Source organism: Pelophylax lessonae, assembly GCF_965119305.1.
Source record: "Pelophylax lessonae genome assembly, chromosome: 7".
Taxonomy (NCBI): Eukaryota; Metazoa; Chordata; class Amphibia; order Anura; family Ranidae; genus Pelophylax; species Pelophylax lessonae.
The window spans coordinates 277,703,325-277,725,252 of record NC_138774.1 but is presented as its reverse complement, the minus strand read 5'-3'; the positions used below and the strand labels follow the sequence as shown (position 1 = coordinate 277,725,252).

At 44.4% G+C, this 21,928-nt stretch overlaps 1 protein-coding gene across 1 annotated transcript in view; it reads left to right on the top strand.

Annotated features, from left to right (window-relative positions):
• The window catches only part of USP20 (ubiquitin specific peptidase 20), a 99,284-nt gene that overhangs the window by 14,214 nt on the left and 63,142 nt on the right, over positions 1-21,928 (top strand). The window contains exons 2-7 of the mRNA XM_082263109.1: positions 7,798-7,956; positions 10,601-10,654; positions 10,744-10,806; positions 12,653-12,790; positions 17,213-17,309; positions 19,909-19,978. Of these exons, the coding sequence (XP_082119235.1) occupies positions 7,876-7,956; positions 10,601-10,654; positions 10,744-10,806; positions 12,653-12,790; positions 17,213-17,309; positions 19,909-19,978 (503 nt within the window). The 5' untranslated portion in view covers positions 7,798-7,875. The remainder of the gene's footprint in view (positions 1-7,797; positions 7,957-10,600; positions 10,655-10,743; positions 10,807-12,652; positions 12,791-17,212; positions 17,310-19,908; positions 19,979-21,928) is intronic.

The following is a 21,928-nucleotide window of genomic DNA, read 5'->3' as shown; positions in this document are numbered from 1 at the left end:
TCTCTTAGCTTCTGGCTGGTCCCTCTGACCCCTCGAAGAGACCTCTGTTTCTTAGCTTCTGGCTGGGTCCTCTGACCCCTCGAAGAGACCTCTGTTCTTTGGCTTCTGGCTAGGCCCTCTGACCTCTCAATGAGACTCTCTGTGTCTTGACATCTAGCTAGACCCTTTGACCCCGCATTTCACATTCTTGTAGACCTCTTTCTAAATGTGCTATGACAAAATGGTCTCAAAGAAGCTAGCAGTTGGCGGGCTGGAAAATTTGAGAACTGGCTGGTCCGCTTGATAACGGGTGGCCAACTTTTTGACCTTCCTGAGCCACAATGGATGAAGAGGAAATGTTTTGCGCTACACATAAAATACATTAACAATAAGGATAGCTAATGAGGAGAAAAAGACAGGCAGATCACAAGTTAACGATCGCTGATATAGATAATGTAACTCCCTGAGTAACATAACTTAATTTCTCTTTCGTTCATTGACGGACACAGCTCCTGAGAATCTTGACCAGTGAGTTATACTGCCTCCTACAGGGGAAGGACACTAGGCAGAAAAAAGACTCAACTACGCCTATTTGCAGTCCCAGAAGGTATACTCCCCCTTTCTGCTATAGGTTTTTTTTCTGCCTGGTCAGGAGTAAGGACCTAGTGCCTTGCTGGGATCTATGGTTCTGGCAATTTTTTTCTTTTTAGATTTTTTTCTCCTGCTTTTTTTCCTGTGAGATCTACAATCAACTGCCGGACTGGGCGACAAGCTGGATAATCTGGATCCAGTGGTTTCCCCAGTCTGGCCAGGGAGCGTGCGCAGACCACAGCTTCGCATTTGTTCGTCTGCAACATAGCCCCACCGCACGGGGGCTGGCCTGCGAGTTAAATGCCTAACAAGGTCGCATACGACCGTGTCTCAGCCCGCATCGCATCGTTCCTCCTGGCCAAAAGCCCCCCATTTCGATGGTGAGGAGCTTCTGTTTATAGCGGTGCCTGCCTGGTTCCTGGTATGGTGAGTAACTGTCTCCCCTCTCCCCCTGGAAGGTTTTGGGGGTGGACAGGGCCCCTCAAAGGGCCGGTCGGACCCCTCCTTCCTGTTAGGAAACCCTCCCCTGTGCCTCGGTGGTTCCTGTGGGTCATCTAGTCCCCCATCGGCCTCTCCTCCCCTCCCATCATAGGGTAGTGTGGTGGTCTGGGCTGCTTTCCTGGGCAGGGGGAGGGTGCTGTGCTGGTGATGGGGGTGGGCGGGGGGGGGGGGGTGCGCTGCTTTCGACTGGGCGATCGGCTGAGGGGGGGACTGTACCTGTTGGGGGCTCCTGCCCGGTTCCCCCATTCCCTTCTGTGCCTTGCCTGGGCCCCAGGGATCCCTCCTGGGTCCCTGGGAGCCTTGTGTAGCCACCATTTGGTTTTGGCCTGTATTGTGTATAGGCCAGCGACCATTTTGCATTGGAATCAGCGGTGGCCATTACAGTGAAGCCTTCTGGGTGGCGATTTCAGCTGTGGGAGCCCCTCCTTATCCCCTGGTGCTGACTCCTGGGTCTATTCCCTTCCTGGACACCGCACGTGGAGTACATTTTATCTTGGTGCTGGTGGTGACTGTCTGGTGGGGGGGTGAGTCTGGTGAGGTCCTCCCTTCCTCTGCTGCAGGATCGTGGGGTGCTCTGTTGCTGGCGACCAGGTGGTGTTACCAGTGCGGTGGGGGTGTCCCTTAGCACGTGTTTTGGGGGTCCCCCTATTCCTCATGGTGTCTTTGGAGCCCGTTTCCCCACCTGTCCCCCTCTCAGAGGCTGCTGGGCCCTCCAGAGCCCAACCATCCATTGATGCACTGACGGTGGTCCTGGGGTCCTTTGTGTCCCAGGTGGAGGTGGCTTTTAAGCGACGGGCTAGTAAAAAGCGCCCTCTCAAGATGGATCGGACAGATGGTGGTTTCTCCTTTCCCTGTGAAGACGCACTCTACTCGGGCGCTCCAGTGCTTCTTGGGCCTTCGGTCATCAGGCGTCAGTGACGCGGATGTGCAAATCGTCTACCTGGTGCACACTTTCACAAATTTCTCTAAAGTGGATGTGTTGGCATCTGCGCGGATGCCTCTTTTTGCCGCAAGATTTTGCAATCTGCTGTTTAGAGAGTCCGTTCCCTCTTTGGGGGAGTTATTTTAAGGTGGGCTTCAGTTGTTTTTCGTTGAGTTTCCGTTACCTGGTTGGCTACGGTTTAGCCTTTGGGAATTTTTTTTTGCTGTTCCCACCCTCATGTTTTAACACTGCTTTGGGACGTCCCAATGGTTATGAAGATCAGGAGCTGTGTCCGTCAATGAACGAAAGAGAAAATGGGATTTTTGACTAACCGTAAAATACATTTCTCTGATGTTCATTGACGGACACATCACCCACCCCTCTGGAGTTGTAATTCTTCTGACACTGCTTGTAACAAAACTGAGTACCTATAGCAGAGAGAGGGAGTATACCCCCTGGGACTGCCGATTTGGCACAGCCAGCCTTTTTTCCTGCCTAGTGTCCTACTCCTATAGGGGGCAGTATAACCCTCTGGTCAAGATTCTCAAGAGCTGTGTCCGTCAATGAACATCAGAAAAATGGATTTAATGGATTTTAAAAAGGTGGCAACACCCCTGCCACAGACATGTCTGTAGGATTCCTGGAGAAGAGAAGTAAAAAGTCCCCACCGCTGACCTACTGAGTGCGGGATGAAGACAAGGACAGAGCACAGGCCTCCTCCCCCAGCATGGATGATGTAAACTGTGTCTGAGCAGGGGCCGGTTCCATGCCCCACTGGACACTTTCCTGCCCTAACCCCTAGCTAGCCACGACCAAGCTGTCCCAGCTCCCCCGAACCGCCCCCTGCTGGCCAGGTCGGGAACCTGGATTTGGCAGGAGAGTAGAGAGCACCTGGAGTGGAGCATCAGCCTGGAATGGGGGTCGGGAGGAGACCCAAATCATGCACCATGGGTCTCTGGTTTGTACTTGCCCTCTGGGGCGAAAGTTGCCAGTCAGCCCCTGCCACCTACTATTCAAAAATAAGACAAAAATGATTTTCTCTGACGTTTGTGAGAGCGTGATGAATGCCTCCTGCAAGCTTCTCGTAGAGGAGGGGTAAGGGGTCATTGGAAAAAGCAGCACTGTATATTCTGGTTAATCTCTAGAGGGAGTTTCATCATCAGCTGTGATTCAGCGGTTTAATGGCTTTAGCTAGAGCTACAAACTGAGGCCATGTATTATGCAGGAATATCTGTGTCCTGGATTCCAGTCCCCTCAACCCCCGCTGTACAAAGATCCTTAGATGATCTGCAGCACCTAACAGCAGAGCAGGATGGATTTTATTACCCTTTATTTATTGCTTCTTTAAAAAGCTCCAACATATTATGCAGCATGTATATTAATACAGTTCAATTGCAAAATTACTGATTGGACAATATGCTGCTGCCTCCATATTAGTTGTATAATAGTATTTGCGCCAAAGTCCTTCAAACGCAGTTTTTTGGGAAAAAATATACTTTAATGAATTAAAAAAAAAAAAAAACTAAACCGTAAAGTTAGCCAAATTTTTTTGTATAATGTAAAAGCTAATGTTACGGCGATAACCGTGGTCTTTATTCTAAGCAAAAAAAAAAAAAATGCGATCTCATTTTATCCACTTGCCGACCGCCGCACGACTATTTACTGCGGCGGTCAGCCCCTCACAGGCAAAGTGACATAGGACTACATTGCTAGCCTGTGAGGCTCTAGGGAGCGAGCGCGCGTGCGCCGCCGGAGGTGGGCTCCCGCTAGCTCACGGACCCCCCCGCGCGTGTGCCCGGCGGACCCGATGTCCGCCGGTCACTCGCGATTGTCCGTTACAGCGGGAGAAAGGCAGGCGGCTAATGTAAACACAGCCGCCTGTCATTCTCCACTGTGTAAGAATGGAGATCATACGGTTCTGCTATGTAGGACCGTTGATCTCTGTTCTTACACCTCAAGCCACAGCCAATCACCGTTAGAATCACGCCCCCAGGGACACACTTAACCCCTCCTTCTCTAATAAAGTTAACTCCTTCCCTGCCAGTGTCATTTTTACAGTAACAATGCATATATATAGCACTGATTACTGTAGAAATATCACTGGTTACCCCAAAAGTGTCAAAAATGTCAGTCAAGGGTCCGATCTGTCCGCCGCAATGTCGCAGTCCCGCAAAAAAAATCGCAGATCGCCGCCATTACTCGTTAAAAAAAAAAAAACAACAAAAATGACAAAAATCCTTCCCTTAGTTAAACGCAATAACTTTTGCGCAAACCAATCAAAATACGCTTTTTGCGATTTTTTTTTTTTTTTTTTTTTTTTTTTTTTTTTACCAAACATATGTAGCATAAAACAAATTGGCCTAAAATGTTAATAAAATTTAGATTTTTACATTTTTTTTTGGGGGGGAATTTCATATAAAAAAATGTGAAAAATATTGTTATTTTTGCAAAATTTACGCTCTTTTTTTTGTTTATAGCGCATGATCAAAAAAAATCGCACAGGTGCTCAAATACCACCAAAAGAAAGCTCTGTTTGTGGGAAAAAAAGGACGCCAAATTCGTTTAGGTACAGCGTCGCACGACCGCGCCATTGTCCGTGAAAGTCCCGCAGTGCCGAATTCGCAAAATAGGCCCTGGTCAGGAAGGGGGTAAAATCTTCCGGGGCTTAAGTGGTTATCCAGAATCGTGCAGCTCTACTGCAGACCAATGCTTTCCAGGGTGTGGAGCAACAAAGCATTGTATAGCCGAGATTGAACAGAGATATTCACTCTCCATTATAAATTGGCCCCCTTAGCTGGATAAAGCATTGTGTAAAATACTTGTTTTAACTTTTTTATCCTTTCTTGCATCTCAGTCTCTGTTTTGCAGTCACTTCTTTCTTTATCAACTACTGCAATAGCTGCACGGCATGGCTCAGGACAGGTTGCATAACAGTGACATGGTGATAACAGTAGCCCATATCTGCCTAATATGTGTTGAAATGGCAAAGGGCCCAGGTAGATAATGCAGGAACACAACTGGGAGACAGGGATAGATTGTTAAAAAAAATAGGAGGTGATATGTGCGCTGTCACTTAGATATCCGAATAGGAGGGGTTCCTGCAGTGTAATGCAGCAAATGGAGAAACTTATGTGGCTATGAGATTAGGATCAGATCCTATCCCACACGCAGCCAACTCTAGTATTATCACTAAATACCAGTATATATCACAAGACAAAGTGAGCCGGCGCTAGTGGGAGAAAATCTCAGAGGGGCTCAAACTACTTGAGAGTAGAATATAAAACTATTATATCAGGTCAATGCATCCAAATCCTAAAGTCAAATATATGTCTGTCTTCAAAAGAACGATATAAGATGATAATATATATAAAATCCGAATCCTAAAACAAAATATATGTCTGTCCTAGATATAAATATTCTAAAAGAGATGCTGCAATATGAATCCAACTTCCATTAAAATAGTTCCATAGTATATTTCATTAAATTACACCAATATTGCGATTTTGCGATTTCTATCGCTTGATGCTATTTTCCGGCAGTTTTTTTCTGTGATAATTCTATGGTGTAATTTAATGGAATATACTATGGAACTATTTTAACCACTTGCCGACCGCTGCAAGTAGATACAGTAAAACCTTGGATTGCGAGCATAATTCGTTCCGGAAAGAGGCTTGTAATCCAAAGCACTCTTATATCAAAGCAAATTTCCCCATAAGAAATACAGTAAAACCTTGGATTGCGAGCATAATTCGTTCCGGAAAGAGGCTTGTAATCCAAAGCACTCTTATATCAAAGCAAATTTCCCCATAAGAAATACAGTAAAACCTTGGATTGCGAGCCTAATTCGTTCCGGAAAGAGGCTTGTAATCCAAAGCACTCTTATATCAAAGCAAATTTCCCCATAAGAAATACAGTAAAACCTTGGATTGCGAGCATAATTCGTTCCGGAAAGAGGCTTGTAATCCAAAGCACTCTGATATCAAAGCAAATTTCCCCATAAGAAATAATGGAAACTCAGATGATTCGTTCCACAACCATTTATTTATAAGTCCTTCAGTTTATAGTCCATATAAAAAGATTATAGCATTGCGATAGGTTATATAACCATAAAATGTCCATCCATAAATAGCCGCTTCCACAAGGGGATTAGAAGCAAAATCCAGCAGGAGCTACAGAGTATGAAAGAGAAGAGAGGCGCCTCTAAGTGTAGCAATATGGTTCCATTTAATGAAGTTACAACATTTAGCAACTCACATGGTTGATGAATAAAACAGGCACATCTTAGTATGCAGGCATCCGGGGTAAAGTTGTCCACATAGACTATCTTCTGCACCGCCGACTGCCAGTCTGTAATCCTGACCGGGAAGACCACCCTGCAGTAAAGCGATCTGAAAGCGAGGGGCAGCATGGAAGGGATGACGTAGATGGTGGTGTGGAGGACGGTCTATGTGGACAGCTTTACCCCTGATGCCTGCATACTTAGATGTGTCTGTTCCAATCATCAACCATCTGAGTTGCTAAAGTTTGTACCTTCATTAAATTTAACCATATTGCTACACTTAGAGGCGCCTCTCTTCTCTTTTCTACTCAGCTGTGACTTGAGGCTACTTGTATATCAAGACATCGCTTGTAAACCAAGTCAAAATTTATTTGAAAATTTTGCTTGTCTTGCAAAGCGCTCTTAAACCAAGTTACTCTCAAACCAAGGTTTTACTGTATACTGCGGCGGTCAGCCCCTCACAGGCAGAGTGACGTACCGGTACGTCACTAGCCTGTGAGGCTCTGGGGAGTGAGCGCGCACCGGCGGCGGCGTGGTCACGGACTCCCCCGCGCGTCTGACCGGCGGACCCGATGTCCGCCGCTCACTCAGCGATCATCGGGGGAGAGGGAGAAAGGCAGGCGGCTAGTGTAAACAAGCCGCCTGTCATTCTCCCCTGTGTAGAAACAATGATCATATGGTTCTACTATGTAGGACCGTTGATCGCTGTTTCTACAGCTCAAGCCACAGCCAATCACAGTAAGAATCACGCCCCTAGGGACACACACAGCCCCTCCCTCTCAAATAAAGTTAACCCCTTCACTGCCAGTGTAATTTTACAGTAACAGTGCATATGTATAGCACTGATTACTGTAGAAATGTCACTGGTAACCCCAAAAGTGTCAATAATGTCAGTCAAGGGTCCGATCTGTCCGCCGCAATGTCGCAGTACTGCAAAAAAAATCACAGATCGCCGCCATTGCGCGTTAAAAAAAAACAACAAAAATCTTTCCCTTTGTTAGTAAACGCGATAACTTTTGCGCAAAATTGACGCTCTTTTTTTGTTTATAGCGCAAAAAGTAAAAATCGCACAGGAGATTAAATACCACCAAAAGAAAGCTCTGTTTGTGGTAAAAAAAAAAGACGTTTAGGTACAGCGTCGCACGACCGCGCAATTGTCCGTTAAAGTCACGCAGTGCCGAATCGCAAAATACCCCCTGGTCTTTAAGCAGCCAAATCCTCTTGGGCTTAAGTGGTTAATGGAAGTTGGATTCATATTGCAGAATCTCTTTTAGAATATTTATATCTAGGACAGACATATATTTTGTTTTAGGATTTGGATTGACTTTTAGGATTCGGATTTTATATATATTATCATCTTATATCGTTCTTTTGAAGACAGACATATATTTGACTTTAGGATTTGGATGCATTGACCTGATATAATAGTTTTATATTCTACTCTCAAGTAGTTTGAGCCCCTCTGAGATTTTCTTCCACTAGCTGCCTAACTACTTCCTTGTTGGTAAATTTTCTGTTTTCTCAGGTCGTTCATAAAAATGATCTGCTTATCTGGTGCCCTGGTTAAGACTCCTGACCTTTTTTTTTTCATAGATCCTTCACAATGGGGGAGATAGTAGACTTTTGTCCTCATCTGGATTCCATAGGAGAAGTCACCAAGGAGGACTTGATCTTAAAATCCAAGGTGAGTTACTTGTAAAGCCTGAACTAGCAAAGCAACCAGTCGGTGCATCTTACGCAGAAATCTGTAGTGTTGGCGTAAACAATTACGAGGCGTAAACAATTACGAGGTAACTAATACTAAGACGGAGCATGGACCACCAGTTGGAATATCTATGCGGTTTGATGAAGGAGATATTAACTATCAAAACCTTGCTACCAGTTTATTGTAAAGACTGATTTCTTTATTCAAAAGGCTTGTTTCCCTAAAGTACAGACCAAAATGCTGCTATATGTTTCTAACCGTACATGCCGAGGCAGCTGTGCCAAGTAATCGAAAAAGAAATGAACCACCCAACAAGTGCCATCATCCAAATAATAACATTATATTAAAAATATATGATTGGAAAACCCAACACATAATTTCACAAAAAAGACATGGACTTTCTGGGGCACCTCGTAGAATGAATCAATGCGACTCATAATTGATAAAATGTCATTTTATTACAGAAAAAATAATAATTAAAAGAGTGGGGAAAGAAAAACAGACAATTCCTCACTCAATATACAAAATTATAGAAGAAAAAAGAAAAAGAAAACATTTCTAAAATAGTAACCCAAAACAGTTTATATCCCAAATGGTTCAAAAGGACCAATGGTAGGACTGTGAAGGGAATACTAGACTGGTTACAATATCATATCTGGTCAGTAGATCATTACAAAGTCATATCTGATCAACGGGTCTACGCGTTTCGCAGCGTGCTTCTTCAGGACCAGTTTATATCAGACATTTCTTAAACAAAACATAAATTAGTACAACAATGCTTATATTCATTCAAAAACATTTGTATATAGATGTGTCTGTGCCTTGGAAGAAAAAACCTGCTCACGTGGTGTAGCAAATGCTTACTTGGGCAGTAACAACATTTGGCCAGCTCCTAGAAAACTACTGTTAAAAACGTTAAAGGGTCAGTCCACCTAAAAGTCAGTCCACCCTAAAGACAGTCAGGGTCATCTGCAATGCAATGTACATTCAGATTAAGAACAAAAGATTGAAAAAGGAAGGAGAGAGCAGAATGGTATTTCTTCGTGTTTGTTCAGCCCACTGAAGGCTGGCTGGTGACCAAGGTTTGTGATTGGACATCCTGAATTACATTTTCATTATTATTTCATTAGCTAGATTTTTATTATTGAAAATGATGAAGTGGAGATTCTCCTTTTTGTAACTGAAGTAGCAAGATTCCATGAGGGTAGAAATGGAGCTTGGCGGTTTGGTGAGGAGGTGTTGGGGCTAAAACCCCCAAGCCAGGTGTCTACCAGTAACTGAAAAGTCAATTTTGAGTTCTGGCCATTTAAAGTTTGTGTCTTCCTCATAGGAGTGCACAGGCTCTTCTCTTGTTCCATGCGATTTAACGAGAACCATCTAATGTCAATGAATTGGCCTATAACCATCTAATGTCAATGAATTGGCCTATAACCATCTAATGTGATTGAACTGGCCTATAAGCATGTAATTTCAATGAACTGGCCTATAACCATCTAATGTCAATGAACTGGCCTATAACCATCTAATGTCAATGAACTGGCCTATAACCATCTAATGTGAATGAACTGGCCTATAACCATCTAATGTGAATGAACTGGCCTTTAACCATCTAATGTCAATGAACTGGCCTATAACCATCTAATGTCAATGAACTGGCCTATAACCATCTGATGTCAATGAACTGGCCTATAACCATCTAATGTCAATGAACTGGCCTATAACCATCTAATGTCAATAAACTGGCCTATAACCATCTAATGTCAATGAACTGGCCTATAACCATCTAATGTCAATGAACTGGCCTATAACCATCTAATGTCAATAAACTGGCCTATAACCATCTAATGTCAATAAACTGGCCTATAACCATCTAATGTGAATGAACTGGCCTATAACCATCTAATGTGAATGAACTGACTTATAACCATCTAATGTGAATTAACTGGCCTATAACCATTGTAAGGGGTTGGCTCGGTAGCGGGTGTGGGTGACCCCTTGGGTGGGTTCGCTACACAGAGAGACAGCCGAGGAGTGGTTGAAAACAACGGTCTATGGTTTATTCTTCCAATTTGCTGGAAACAAGTGCAAGCATCCAAACAGCATAAATCAAACAAACATAAAATAAACCCTGGCCACTTGGGGCGTCTACCTTCACAACACAGGAACCTACCTATGGAGTCTGTCCCAACCTACTGCTGGGCAGACACTACTGGTAATACAGCAGAAAACCAATAGTCTTTGTTTTCTTTTCACACAGAAAAAGTCAACACCACCTCACCTTCAGAAGTCTCTCAGCTCACTGCTCTCCTTAACGCACAAAGCCTCAGGATGCAGCAATCAGTAGTCATCCTCTGGATAAATTATAGAGGACTTAATTGCCTCATTCTGAATAGCTAAAGCTTTCCAACGTCCTTAAACCTTTCTGGCTACCTTCCCAGCCGACACCTGATAGTAATTGGTGAATTGTCTAAACAAGGCAGAAATGTATCTCCCGTCTGTGACAACACCCACAAATTTATCTGACTTCCTGTCACACCATCTAATGTCAATGAACTGGCCTATAACCATCTAATGTGAATGAACTGGCCTATAACCATCTAATATGCTGTGTCTATTTCTAAAGGGAACGTGCGAGTCATGCGGAGCTGGTGGGCCCAATCTCTGGGCTTGTCTGCAGGTAAGTGGCCTTGGAGGAGAAGAGAAATATTAATTGTACAGTGACAAGTGAGAGTGTAGGAGATGAGTGACATCTGCTTTATGTTTTAGGATGGCTGCCAATACGTGGGATGTGGAGAGTCCTATGCTGATCACAGTACTTTGCACGCACAGGTGGGTGAATCATTTACACTATAAAACCCAGCCAGTGACATAGTGACTTGTGAGCCTTCATCCTGGGTTTACACATATGCGATGTGGGAACCCTGCCAATCCACTGCGGGTTCTTGCATTGCATTCAACTCACAGGCAGTTCACACTGCCATATGCGAATCGCTGGGGGTGTCAATACAAGGTTAACAACACCCCCAGATCAGTTTGCATACCGCAGTGCGAACTGTCAGTTTGGACATGAATCGGATTGCATAGGTGTGAACACCCATGCGATCCGATTCTGGTGAGGACCCAAAAAAGGGTCCTGTGCGAGTTGTTTCCGAATGCCATGCAAATTCATTGATTTAAGAAGTTAGGACATAAAGCATTGCAACCACTGGGTAAACAGCTAGAGCAACTAACATTTTCAAGTCAGTACTCGGTGTGCTGAATTTTTTTGCCCTGCATGGTCAAAGCACAGGTTCACTTTAAAGTGAGCCTATCATGCCCATGGAAGGGTATAAACATTACATGTAAAAGCAGGCACCTTGTGTTAGTGTTAGGGCCCTGGCTGTATACGTAGCCTTGACTTCTTTGTAAGGTGAGCTTCCACTACCCTTCTCACCCCCTGTCATTCAGTAGTGCAGCACCAGAAATTCAGTGGCTCTCAGTCAGTGTGTAGTGGCTCTGGCATTATAGAGTTAAATGACGGGTAAGGCTGATTGCCAGTGTGTTATTTAAAGCAAAACTAAACCGCACGCAAAGTTTGGGTGCCCTAAGTGCCCCTGCTATAATGTGTAAGTACCCTCCGCATATATGGACATTATGGCACAATTGCTTCGCATAATATCCTCCAGGAATTGACCTTGTTCATTTCGCACTGATCACTGTCACTGGTGCTTTCATTTTCCCTAGTCTTCTTCTTGGTTCAAAGTTCTCAGCCGGCTTCATTGTCGACTCAAGATGACCTCATTCCCGCTCATGGGAGCTACTTCGTCACCACCCATGGCATGCTGAGGCTTCACAGTTGCACTCATGTGTGTACAATTGAAAAAAACAGGCTGGTGGCAGGGGAGATTTGACTGCTGGCAGGCCCGCGGGGGTGGTGGTGGATTTGCCGGCCATCCGGCCGTCCCGCGGAGGGGGGTTGTTGGATTTGCCACACCCCCCCCCCCCCACCAAATTATCATGCACCAGCCGTCACTGGTGGGGATAGATATAGACTTCCATAACTGTGCTATAGCTATACGAGATGCAGCCAACATATGTATTACTACAGTCCTTACTTGCGGTGGGTACTCCATTCCTAAATTAAGTAATGCCAGGGCGGGAGTCGGGGGCTTACGTGAGCCAGTTAAGTCTGTTATGATTTGATAGAGTTCCTGCTTGATTTTTGGGCACCTCCAGAAGATATGAAGTAGGTTACCTCTCTGGTGGCACTCCCACCAGCAAAAATCCAATGTATGTGGGTAAAATGTATGAAGTCTAATAGGGGTCAGATACCAGCAGTGTAGCATCTTCTGAGCATTATCCCAGTGGTCAGTGCATGATGATGCACCACCAACATCAAACCAATGTTTAAGGGTAAATGTTTGGTTTAGGTCCATTTCCCACTTCAACATGGGTGCCAATTTGGATGATGTTGAGTAGTAGTTCAAATATTTATAAAAAAAGGAAATAACTTTGATGTGGGTGCTTTGGTTGCTCATGACGACCTTCCACATTTTTCGGGGAATGGTAAGCTTGCCTACCAGGTTGGAACTCTGAAACTGGGCAATCTGTTGCTTTTTGTAGGGTAAAATGACACGTGTCACTATAGTAGGGAAACTGAATTTACATTAATCTGGTGTTTTTCTGGTTCTTTTAGGCTAAGAAGCACAATCTCATCGTGAACCTGACCACATTTCGTGTGTGGTGCTACTCCTGTGAGAAAGAAGTGTTTCTGGACTCTGGAGCACCTTCACCTACCCACTCCCACTCTACGTCACCAAGGCTTAGCCACAGGGTACGTTGTGCAGGCCAGCATTCTGACACCTGACCTGGGTGTGTTAGTAGATTGCACGTTTTTGTCATATATTTGGTTACCTCTGTGTATGCAACAGACACAACCTGCAATAGTAAAATCTTCCAAAGCTCGCTACACTTGTTACAGCCCTATTGTACAATCCTGTGTTGGCAATAATTCAGACTCGCATGGCCCTAGGCATCAAAGTTCCTTCAGATATCTGGGAGCACTCAATGAGACACAGAGACGGCAGGAACGATGTCACAGAATGTTCAGCTTTATTCAGACAGCAAAGAACGTTTTTATAGAGAGAGTAAAAGTAGATTATACATAGAATTGATACAAGAATAGCAGTTTACCATTACGTGCTTCAAGTCACGCACTTACATATGAGTTAATTAAAATAAGGCATAGTTATAATTGGCATTACATCAGACTTGTTCTAAGGGTTAAGATAAGGCATATTTAGTTACTTCAAACAGACTTGCTCTAAGGGTCAATTTTGACCACAAAGCGTAACGTAAACTTTCAAGGACATTTACTTAGATAGGCTTTTTAATTAAGCTGAGTCTAGGGTTTTAGTAATAAGATGGAGACAATGAAACAAAAATAGAGAATAGAGATTCCTTCACTCTGTACAGTCTCTATTACCATTACAAAACAAATGCGGTGCAAGGGTTTACCTAAAGAATGTGCTAAAAATCCACATAAATATACATACATAAATATTTTTTCAGTGGATATTTCTGTCCGTGATGTTCACAGGTATAATTGCAAAAATGTGAGCTGCACCTTATGTTTTGAGGCTATTTCTCTTCCCCCTTTCCGATACCAGGGGAAAAAAGCTCAGATCTCTTGATGTAAATAAACTTTGCTTGCTTTGGATTTGCATAAGATATCGATCATCAGTCAGCGTGATGTAAGGGGTCCAGACACATAGTTTGTGAGGATGGTGGGTACTGGAATTTTATTTATTTGCTAATCTGTTATTCCATGGTGAGAAAAAAGTAAAATTGTAATTTTAAAGCAAAATTAAGAATTATTTCAGGTCAGATATATGCATTATAAGGATTTAAAGTGATTGTAAATTCTCATTTTTTTCCATTACATGTTATACTTACCTGCTCTGTGCAGTTGGTTTTGCACAGGGCAGCCTGGATCCTCCTCTTTTTGAGTCCCTGCCTGGAGTTCCTGGCCCCTCCCTCCTGTGGAGTGCCCCCACAGCAAGCAGCTTGCTATGGGGGCACCCGAGCCAAGCTGCAGCTCCGTGTATCCATTCAGACATGGAACTGTCATTTGGCCCCACCCCTCTCTCTCCTGATTGGTTAACTGAGTTTGATTGACAGCAGCGGAAGCCAATGGCCCCACTGCTGTGTCTCAGCCAATCAGGAGCAAGAGTACCGGACAGCTGAGGCATTCGTGGACAGAGATGGGGGTCAGGTAAGTATTAGGGGGGCTGCTGCACACAGAAGGCTGTTTATCTTAATGCATAGGATGCATTAAGATAAAAAAAACCTTCAGAGTTTAAAACCCCTTTAATCAAACATAATACAGGATTTTTACCTGTTCCAGTTCTATAGTATGGATTTAAATTTGACCAGTTCAGCACAGACAGGCTTAATTTCAATCCAGGCTGGTTGTACAAAAGTCGATCTCTCGATGGCTGTTGGAACCAGCCTGTTGGAAAAACTTCAGTTGATCAGCACCACCGGCTATAGCAGGGAACTCTCCCCGCTGTCAGAATACAATAGCTCCACAGGATGGAGTCTGCCCGATCCACATCGAATGTATCAATGGGGGAATTGATTCATTTCTTTTGTTCAACCTGCTGGATGAACAAAAGAAAATGAATTATGTATGGCCTACCTTAGTGAGAAAGCTTAGTCTAGTGCACCAGGAAGGTCTGCCTTTACTGTAATTGCATGATCAATCCACTGTTATAGTGGAAAACATGTAGACTCCTTGCCATTTTTTTAGGCTGGGTTCACACAAGTCCGGTCCAAATTTCTCCTCCTGTTTTCAACACATATTTCCTAATCAGCGGTTCAGCTGCGATTTTGATAGGGTTCAGATGCAAATTTTTTTAGTCAGTGGCCGCCATCGTCTTTTTTACGTTAGCTGGTTGTTAAGGAGCAGGCTGGGAAGCCGGTCACTGTGTCCTTAACGACAGTTCCCCGCTGACAGCTGAATGTACAAAAAACATTGCCCACAATAAAAAATTGTGAAAAAAAACTCCAAAAACAAAAGACGACGTGGGGTCCCCCTCCACATCCATACCAGACTTCTAGGTCTGGTATGGATTTTGAGGGGAACCTCCATGCTAAAAAAAAAATGTAAAACATGGCGTGGGGTCCCCCCTAAAATCCATACCAGACCCTTATCTGAACTAGAAATTTTATCTTTGTTTGTCTTATCTGAACATGCAGCCTGGCTAGTCAGGAAAGGGGAGGGGATGAGCGACCATACCAGGCCACATGGCTCGCAGTGTCCTCTCTAATTCATCCATAAGATGTTCTATCGGGTTGAGGTCAGGACTCTTTGCAGGCTCCTCCACCCAAACTCACTCATCCATGTCTTTATGGACCTTGCTTTGTGCACTGGTGGGCAGTTATGTTGGAACAGGAAGGGGTCATCCCCAAACTCTTCCCATAAAGTTGGGAGCATGAAATTGTCCAAAATGTCTTGGTATGCTGACACCTTAAGAGTTCCCTTTACTGGAACTAAAGGACCAAGCCCAACCCCTGAAAAGCAACCCCACACCATAATCCCCCCTCCACCAAATGATTTGGACCAGTGCACAAAACAAGGTCCATAAAGACATGGATGAGCGAGTTTGGGGTGGAGGAACTTGAGTCCTGACCTCAACTCGATAGAACACTTTTGGGATGAATTAGAGCAGAGACTGTGAGCCAGGCCTTCTTGTTCACATCAGTGCCTGACCTCACAAATGCGCTTCTGGAAGAATGGTAAAACATTCCCATAGACACACTCTTAAACCTTGTGGACAGCCTTCCCAGAAGAGTTAAAGCTGTTATAGCTGCAAAAGGTGGGCCAACTCAATATTGAACCCTACGGACTAAGACTGGGATGCCATTAAAGTTCATGTGCATGTAATGGCAGGCGTCCCAATACTTTTGGTAATATAGTGTATATGTGCTCCAACTCAGGAGACTCTCAAAACTAAAAGAGTTAGGACTGCAGTACAGTGGGGTGCCATGAAGTAGCCTCTGCAGCTAATGCACGTATTTTGCAAATGTGTACAAACTAAACCCCTGGTTTTAATGTGAACTGTTAGACAGGGTCAGTTTGGTTTGCTGCAGGCTGGCTGGTAAGTGAGCTGGGATTTTTTGTCTGTTTTTTGGCCCTTGCTGCAAAGGCCAGTTATAGGTTTGGGTGGTTGCCATATGTTTGTAGAGTCTGTTCTTTGCCAATTCTGCACGGCTGCTATCTTGCTGGGTCGGAGACAGGTGAGTATAATAGACTGAGCATAGTCAAAAAACAGGAACTGTAATGTAAGTACAGTAACCCTTTAAACTAAGCTGGAGTTTTCCATTATTAGCAGTGTAATTTTCTATAAATGCCATTAATGACAAAGAAAGTTTTCCCAAACCCTAGCTGTCTTCTATAGCAGTAACACCTTAACTTTCGTTTTCTATTGTAGACTCAAAGGTAAAATCTGGTTACAAGCTGTAGTTAAAGCGGAATTCCGGGCTCAAAAACAACTTTGGCCCATCCGCTTGCTGAGATTGCCCTGAAAAACAAATGGATACTCCCATTTTTTTTTTCTTTACTTACCTTGTCATAGAAGAAAGTATACTTACCTTCCTTCTACTTCCTCGCTCTGTGGCCGCGGCCCGTGTCGTCTCTTCCTGTTTGCGATGACTCCTGGGAGCTGAACTTCATCGCTCCCAGGAGTCCAGGAGTCAATGCGCCTGCACCGGCCCCGCTAGTCCGTTCCGATGCAGGCGCGTTATTCCCTGCTAAACAGCTTCTGGGCATGCCCAGAAGCTGTGCAGGGATGACGCGCCTGCCCCGGAAGTGACGAGCGGGGCCGGTGCAGGGCATTCTGGGAAGAATAGGACATGGAAGAGGACGCCCTGGCTTCAGCTGTCCACACCTGAGATGGCGGCGCTGGAGAAGAAATTTTCAAAGTAAGTATTTCTTCTAAAAGGTAAGTGCGACCGGGCAGTTCAGAAGCTATCCATTGTGGAATGTACTAGCCCTGACTGTCCCGGGGGTATTTTTATCTAAATTTTACCCCCGAGGCCGGAACTCCGCTTTAATAGTTCATTTTTGTACCATCCTAGGTGTATTCACACCTGACTTGTATCTGTTGACATGATAAGGCTATTAATATTATAGTAATGTTGCTGGTGTTGTGTATGGGCTGTAGACAAATAATCCTGAACTGTCTGTCCCCAGGATGTGCCCTCGGCCACTCACTCACTGAAATCTGTGCCGATCGCAGTGGCGGATTATGGCGAGTCAGAGAGTGATGAGGATGACTTGAAGCCTAGAGGTAACTGTGTCTTACGGGTCCCATAACCATATAGAGGAACTACTGCATTATGGGTTTGAGTCAGTTATTTTTTTAAATTTACAAAGCATAATAAGTTTTCCTAAAGTTTCTAAAAATAGTTACATTCCCTTACTGTCACACTGGTTGGGCTCTCAACCAAACTGTCAAACCTTCCAATGGCTGGTGTCATAACTGATCACATGTGCAGCATCATGGCAGGTGAAGATTAAACAGAAACCAAGATGGCAGCTTCCTTGGCTGAAAATTATTGGAGGGTTTACTTCCACTTGTAACTTTTTTTTTTTTTTTTTTTTTTTATGGGACCCCAGGAGCTGTTAGCCATAATGTGTTAGTATGCACCACATATTAGCACATTATGGTAGACTTACCTGTCAAGTGATGCCCTCCAGTGCTGCACTGTTGGCACTCCCGCTGGTAACGGACACTTCCATCTTCTCTCAATCTTCCTTACAGGTTTAGTCTGTTCATCCGCTTGAATGGTTGGTATGTGATGACATCACTCCCGCGAATACACACAGGAGGGATATAGGAGTGGCGTAAATGTACGCTGAGCTGCACATGTGTGCTTCATTGTTCATTACCCCTGACAGACCGTGAGAAGTAGTTATGACAGAAGAGACCAATAGGGTCTCTTCTGTCATAAAACCCTAGGCTTAGGAGAGTGTCTATGGGAATGTTTGACCATTCTTCCAGAAGTGCATTTATGAGGTCAGGCACTGATGTTGCACGAGAAGGCCTGGCTTGCAGTCTGCGCTTGAATTCATCCCAAAGGTGTTCTATCAGGTTGAGGTCAGGCCAGTCAAGTTCTTTCACCCCAAACTCGCTCAACTGTATCTTTATGGACCTTGATTTGTGCACCGGTCCATATTATTTGGTGGAGGGGGGATTGTGGTGTGGGGTTGTTTTTCAAGGGTTGGGCTTGGCCCCTTAGTTCCAGTGAAGGGAGCTCTTGAGTCATCAGCATACCAAGACATTTTGGACAATTTCCCGCTCCCAACTTTGTGGGAACAGTTTTAGGTTGGCCCCTTCCTGTTCCAACATGACTTGGTGTAAAGTTGTTTTTCAGGGTTTTCAGGCTTGGCCTTTTAGTTTCAGTGAAGTGAACTCTTGCGTCATCAGCATACCAAGACATTTTGGACGATTTCCTGCTCCCAACTTTGTGGGAACAGTTTTAGGTTGGCCCTTTCCTATTCCAACATGACTGTGCACCAGTGCACAAAGCAAGGTCCAAAAAAACATGGATGAGCGAGTTTGGGGTGGAGGAACTTGGCTGGCCTCCAGAGTCCTGACCTCAACCCAACAGAACACTTTTGGGATGAATTAGAGCGGAGACTGTGAGCCAGGCCTTCTTGTTCACATCAGTGCCTGACCTCACAAATGCGCTTCTGGAAGAATGGTAAAACATTCCCATAGACACACTCCTAAACCTTGTGGGCAGCCTTCCCAGAAGAGTTGAAGCTGTTATAAATGCAAAGGGTGGGCCAACTCAATATTAAACCTTATGGACTAAGACTGGGATACCATTAAAGTTCATGTGCGTGTAAAGGCAGGCGTCCCAAGACTTTTGGTAATATAGTGTATGTTCTGTTCTGGCAGGTCTAAATGCCTAAATAGCAAGAAAATAACAGCGCACAATCGAATAAATACAAATACAGCAGCAATGCACTCAGGTCAAAATACAAAACCAGTTCAAAATATAACACAGTAATTAGTGCAGCGCTAAAAATCATAATATCATAAACCTATAGGAAATCAGTATATAAATGTAAAGTCCATGCAAGACAGAACATGAAATAGATGTATACTGGATAAGTCCTCCTTGGATGGAGACACAGGTGCTCTTAGTGCGACAACCGCCACCGCATAAATTGGCCTCTCGCCTGAAAGCCTATAGACAATGGTGTATATCTCCACTTAACAGTCCCAAGGCACGGGCTAACATGGATGGACTCTCCAGCAGGTAACAGGGATGATCTCACAACAGAGACTCGGCTCCCAGGAACTGCTTGCTCTCCGTAACACCGTGTAAAACATAAACGGGCAGGCCATAGCGTAATACTGATAACACCACTTTATTAAAACAAATGTAATAAAAGCCTCTTACTCGGTTGTAGAACATGTAAGGCAGACAAAAACGCAGCATGTCCGTGCCAGAACACCGCTGCTTCCGGATGACAGCGGGTGACGTCAGCAGCTCCTCCCTCCGCACGCGTATCGTCCCCAAGGGCGGGGACTTCGTCAGTGGTATGGGAGAAGGAGGACGTGACCCGAATAAAGTCTAAATACCTGCACATTATACCATCCAATAGTTTTAATGAGTCACCTTTAGGCAGAGGCTCTGTATAAACAAGCACCATTTGTGTGTATTAAATTGTTTTATTGCTGTATTGTCTCCCTTTATATTGCAAAGTACTGCAAACTGTTGTCGCAATATAAATCCTGTATAATAATAATATAGATAATTTACCTAAAATGCCACCCTTAGTTCTAGGTGGAGCTCATGATGAATCCAGCTTGCAAGTAAACTGGAAAACAGTGAATGTGTTTTCCTATCTAAGCCACTTCTGCTTCATTTCAGGCCTTACTGGGATGAAGAATATAGGCAACTCGTGTTATATGAATGCAGCACTACAAGCTCTCTCCAATTGGTAAGTCACCAGTTTGCTGCATTCCATATCTGTGGTTATACTGGTGTGAACAATTATTCGCTTATTTCTGGCCTGACCTGCATTTCAAGCTTTAAAAATTGCTGTGTGACTTGAAGATGCCTGGCAGCGTCTGAACCATCAGATCAATAGAGTTCACCTTCAGTTATGTAACACAAAGGTTTGCCTAGATGGATGTCATTTAAGGGCATTGTTCCAGCAGGCATTCACACTACATAGTTGTGACAAGCCAACAAAATGTATTAACAGCAAAATTTATTATTATTAATATATATATATATTTTTTTTACATTTGTAGTTTTTTAGTTCGCTCTTCAGCAAAGCACATAGTACAGTACAACAATAAGTAGTTTGCCAAACATGGCGGATTAGAATAAAGTACATAACAGTAATAGCAATAAAAAGTGTCAATACACATTCAGAACCCTGTCATCTTTTATGGTTCTATAATCATTAGAAATTTGACTACATAGAAAATGTTAGTTCCGAACATACAATTCAAGAACATGCAATACTAGTGCCATGGGCGTCGGCAGATCTTTTTCCAGGGGGGGCATCATTTTAAGGTCAGCCATGCTCCGCCCCTTTTCAACAATGTCATGAGGGGGGGGGGGGGCTTAGTCATTATCACATAAAGCCCAGGCATTCAAAGGTTTGTGAAACGAGATGCAAAAGCAAAGCTGACCCTCTCTGTTCTGGGTCCGTGCAGGCGGCGCATGCCTGCATGCAACGTCAGTACGTGCTGTGACGTCACATGCCATGCCTCTGTGCAGGGGGGCCACAAATCTCCTCAATTTCCTTGCCCCGGGTTCCCCCTCTCCTGGAATGATAGCACCGGGCGCGGGGCTGAGGACAGTGGTCCACGCGGCTGCTGGTGTCAGTCACTTGACCCGCCGCCTCTCTCCACCTCTCGGCCTTTCCTCCTCCCCTCCCTACTAATGTCAGTGGGGAATCCTTGGCCCCACCTGCTGCAGACAGGGAGAGGAGAGAGCTGGCGGGTCACGTAAGCAGCGATTGGCGCTCTGAAAAATAGTAAAGAACGACTTTATTTTTTTTAAAACACATACACAGACACAAGGACAAGGGCACACAGGATTATTAAACAGACCAGACAGGATAGTATAAAGTGGCTTAAGAACCACTTTAAAGGGGAAGTTGAGATTCCAGGGGTGTGGGCGCCCATGACTAGTTCTTAAGTAGGGGTTCGACCCATGCAGGCTTAAGCCAAAAGAGCATGGTTTCCTTTTCTTTTATAAATGCAGGCTTAAGCCAAAAGAGCATATTTTCCTTTTCTTTTATAAAACCTAAATTATAACATAGATGGGGATCAGGGTAGAATGAGTGAGAAAAAAGGAAAGGGAAGAGGGGAGGGAAAGAAAAGGGACTGGTAAAGGGGCTGGTGCTCACACAAAAAGCCAAAGGATACAGAGCAATTTATCACTACTGGGCCTGATCGCGTGCAACTCAAGGGGGAGAGGTACGAAGCATAATCTCATCAACACTGAAAGTCGTGCCAATAATACCCCATTTTGTGGAATTGTTCCTCCTTATGTTTCATGGCCACTGTTAAGCGTTCCATAGCATTGATCTCGTTTATCACAGCTATCCATTGACTAACCAATGGGTGGTCAGTGTGTTTCCATTTTTGTGGGATGCACACCTTGGCCACATTAAGCAGGTGGATAAGGAGGGATCTCTTGTACCTACGTCTTGAAAGTGGGGTAATGTTTAGTAGAAATGCCTCTGGGCGCATCTCCAGAGATAGATCAGTAAGCTTATGAATCAGCCGTCTGACATCTTCCCAAAAGGCTTTACGCTGGGGAACGACCAAAAGTTATGCAACAACGTGCCTGGTTCTTTTTGGCATCGCCAACACAATGGAGAAAAAGTGGGATAGAACCTTTGGAGGAGTGCAGGGGTCCTATACCAGCA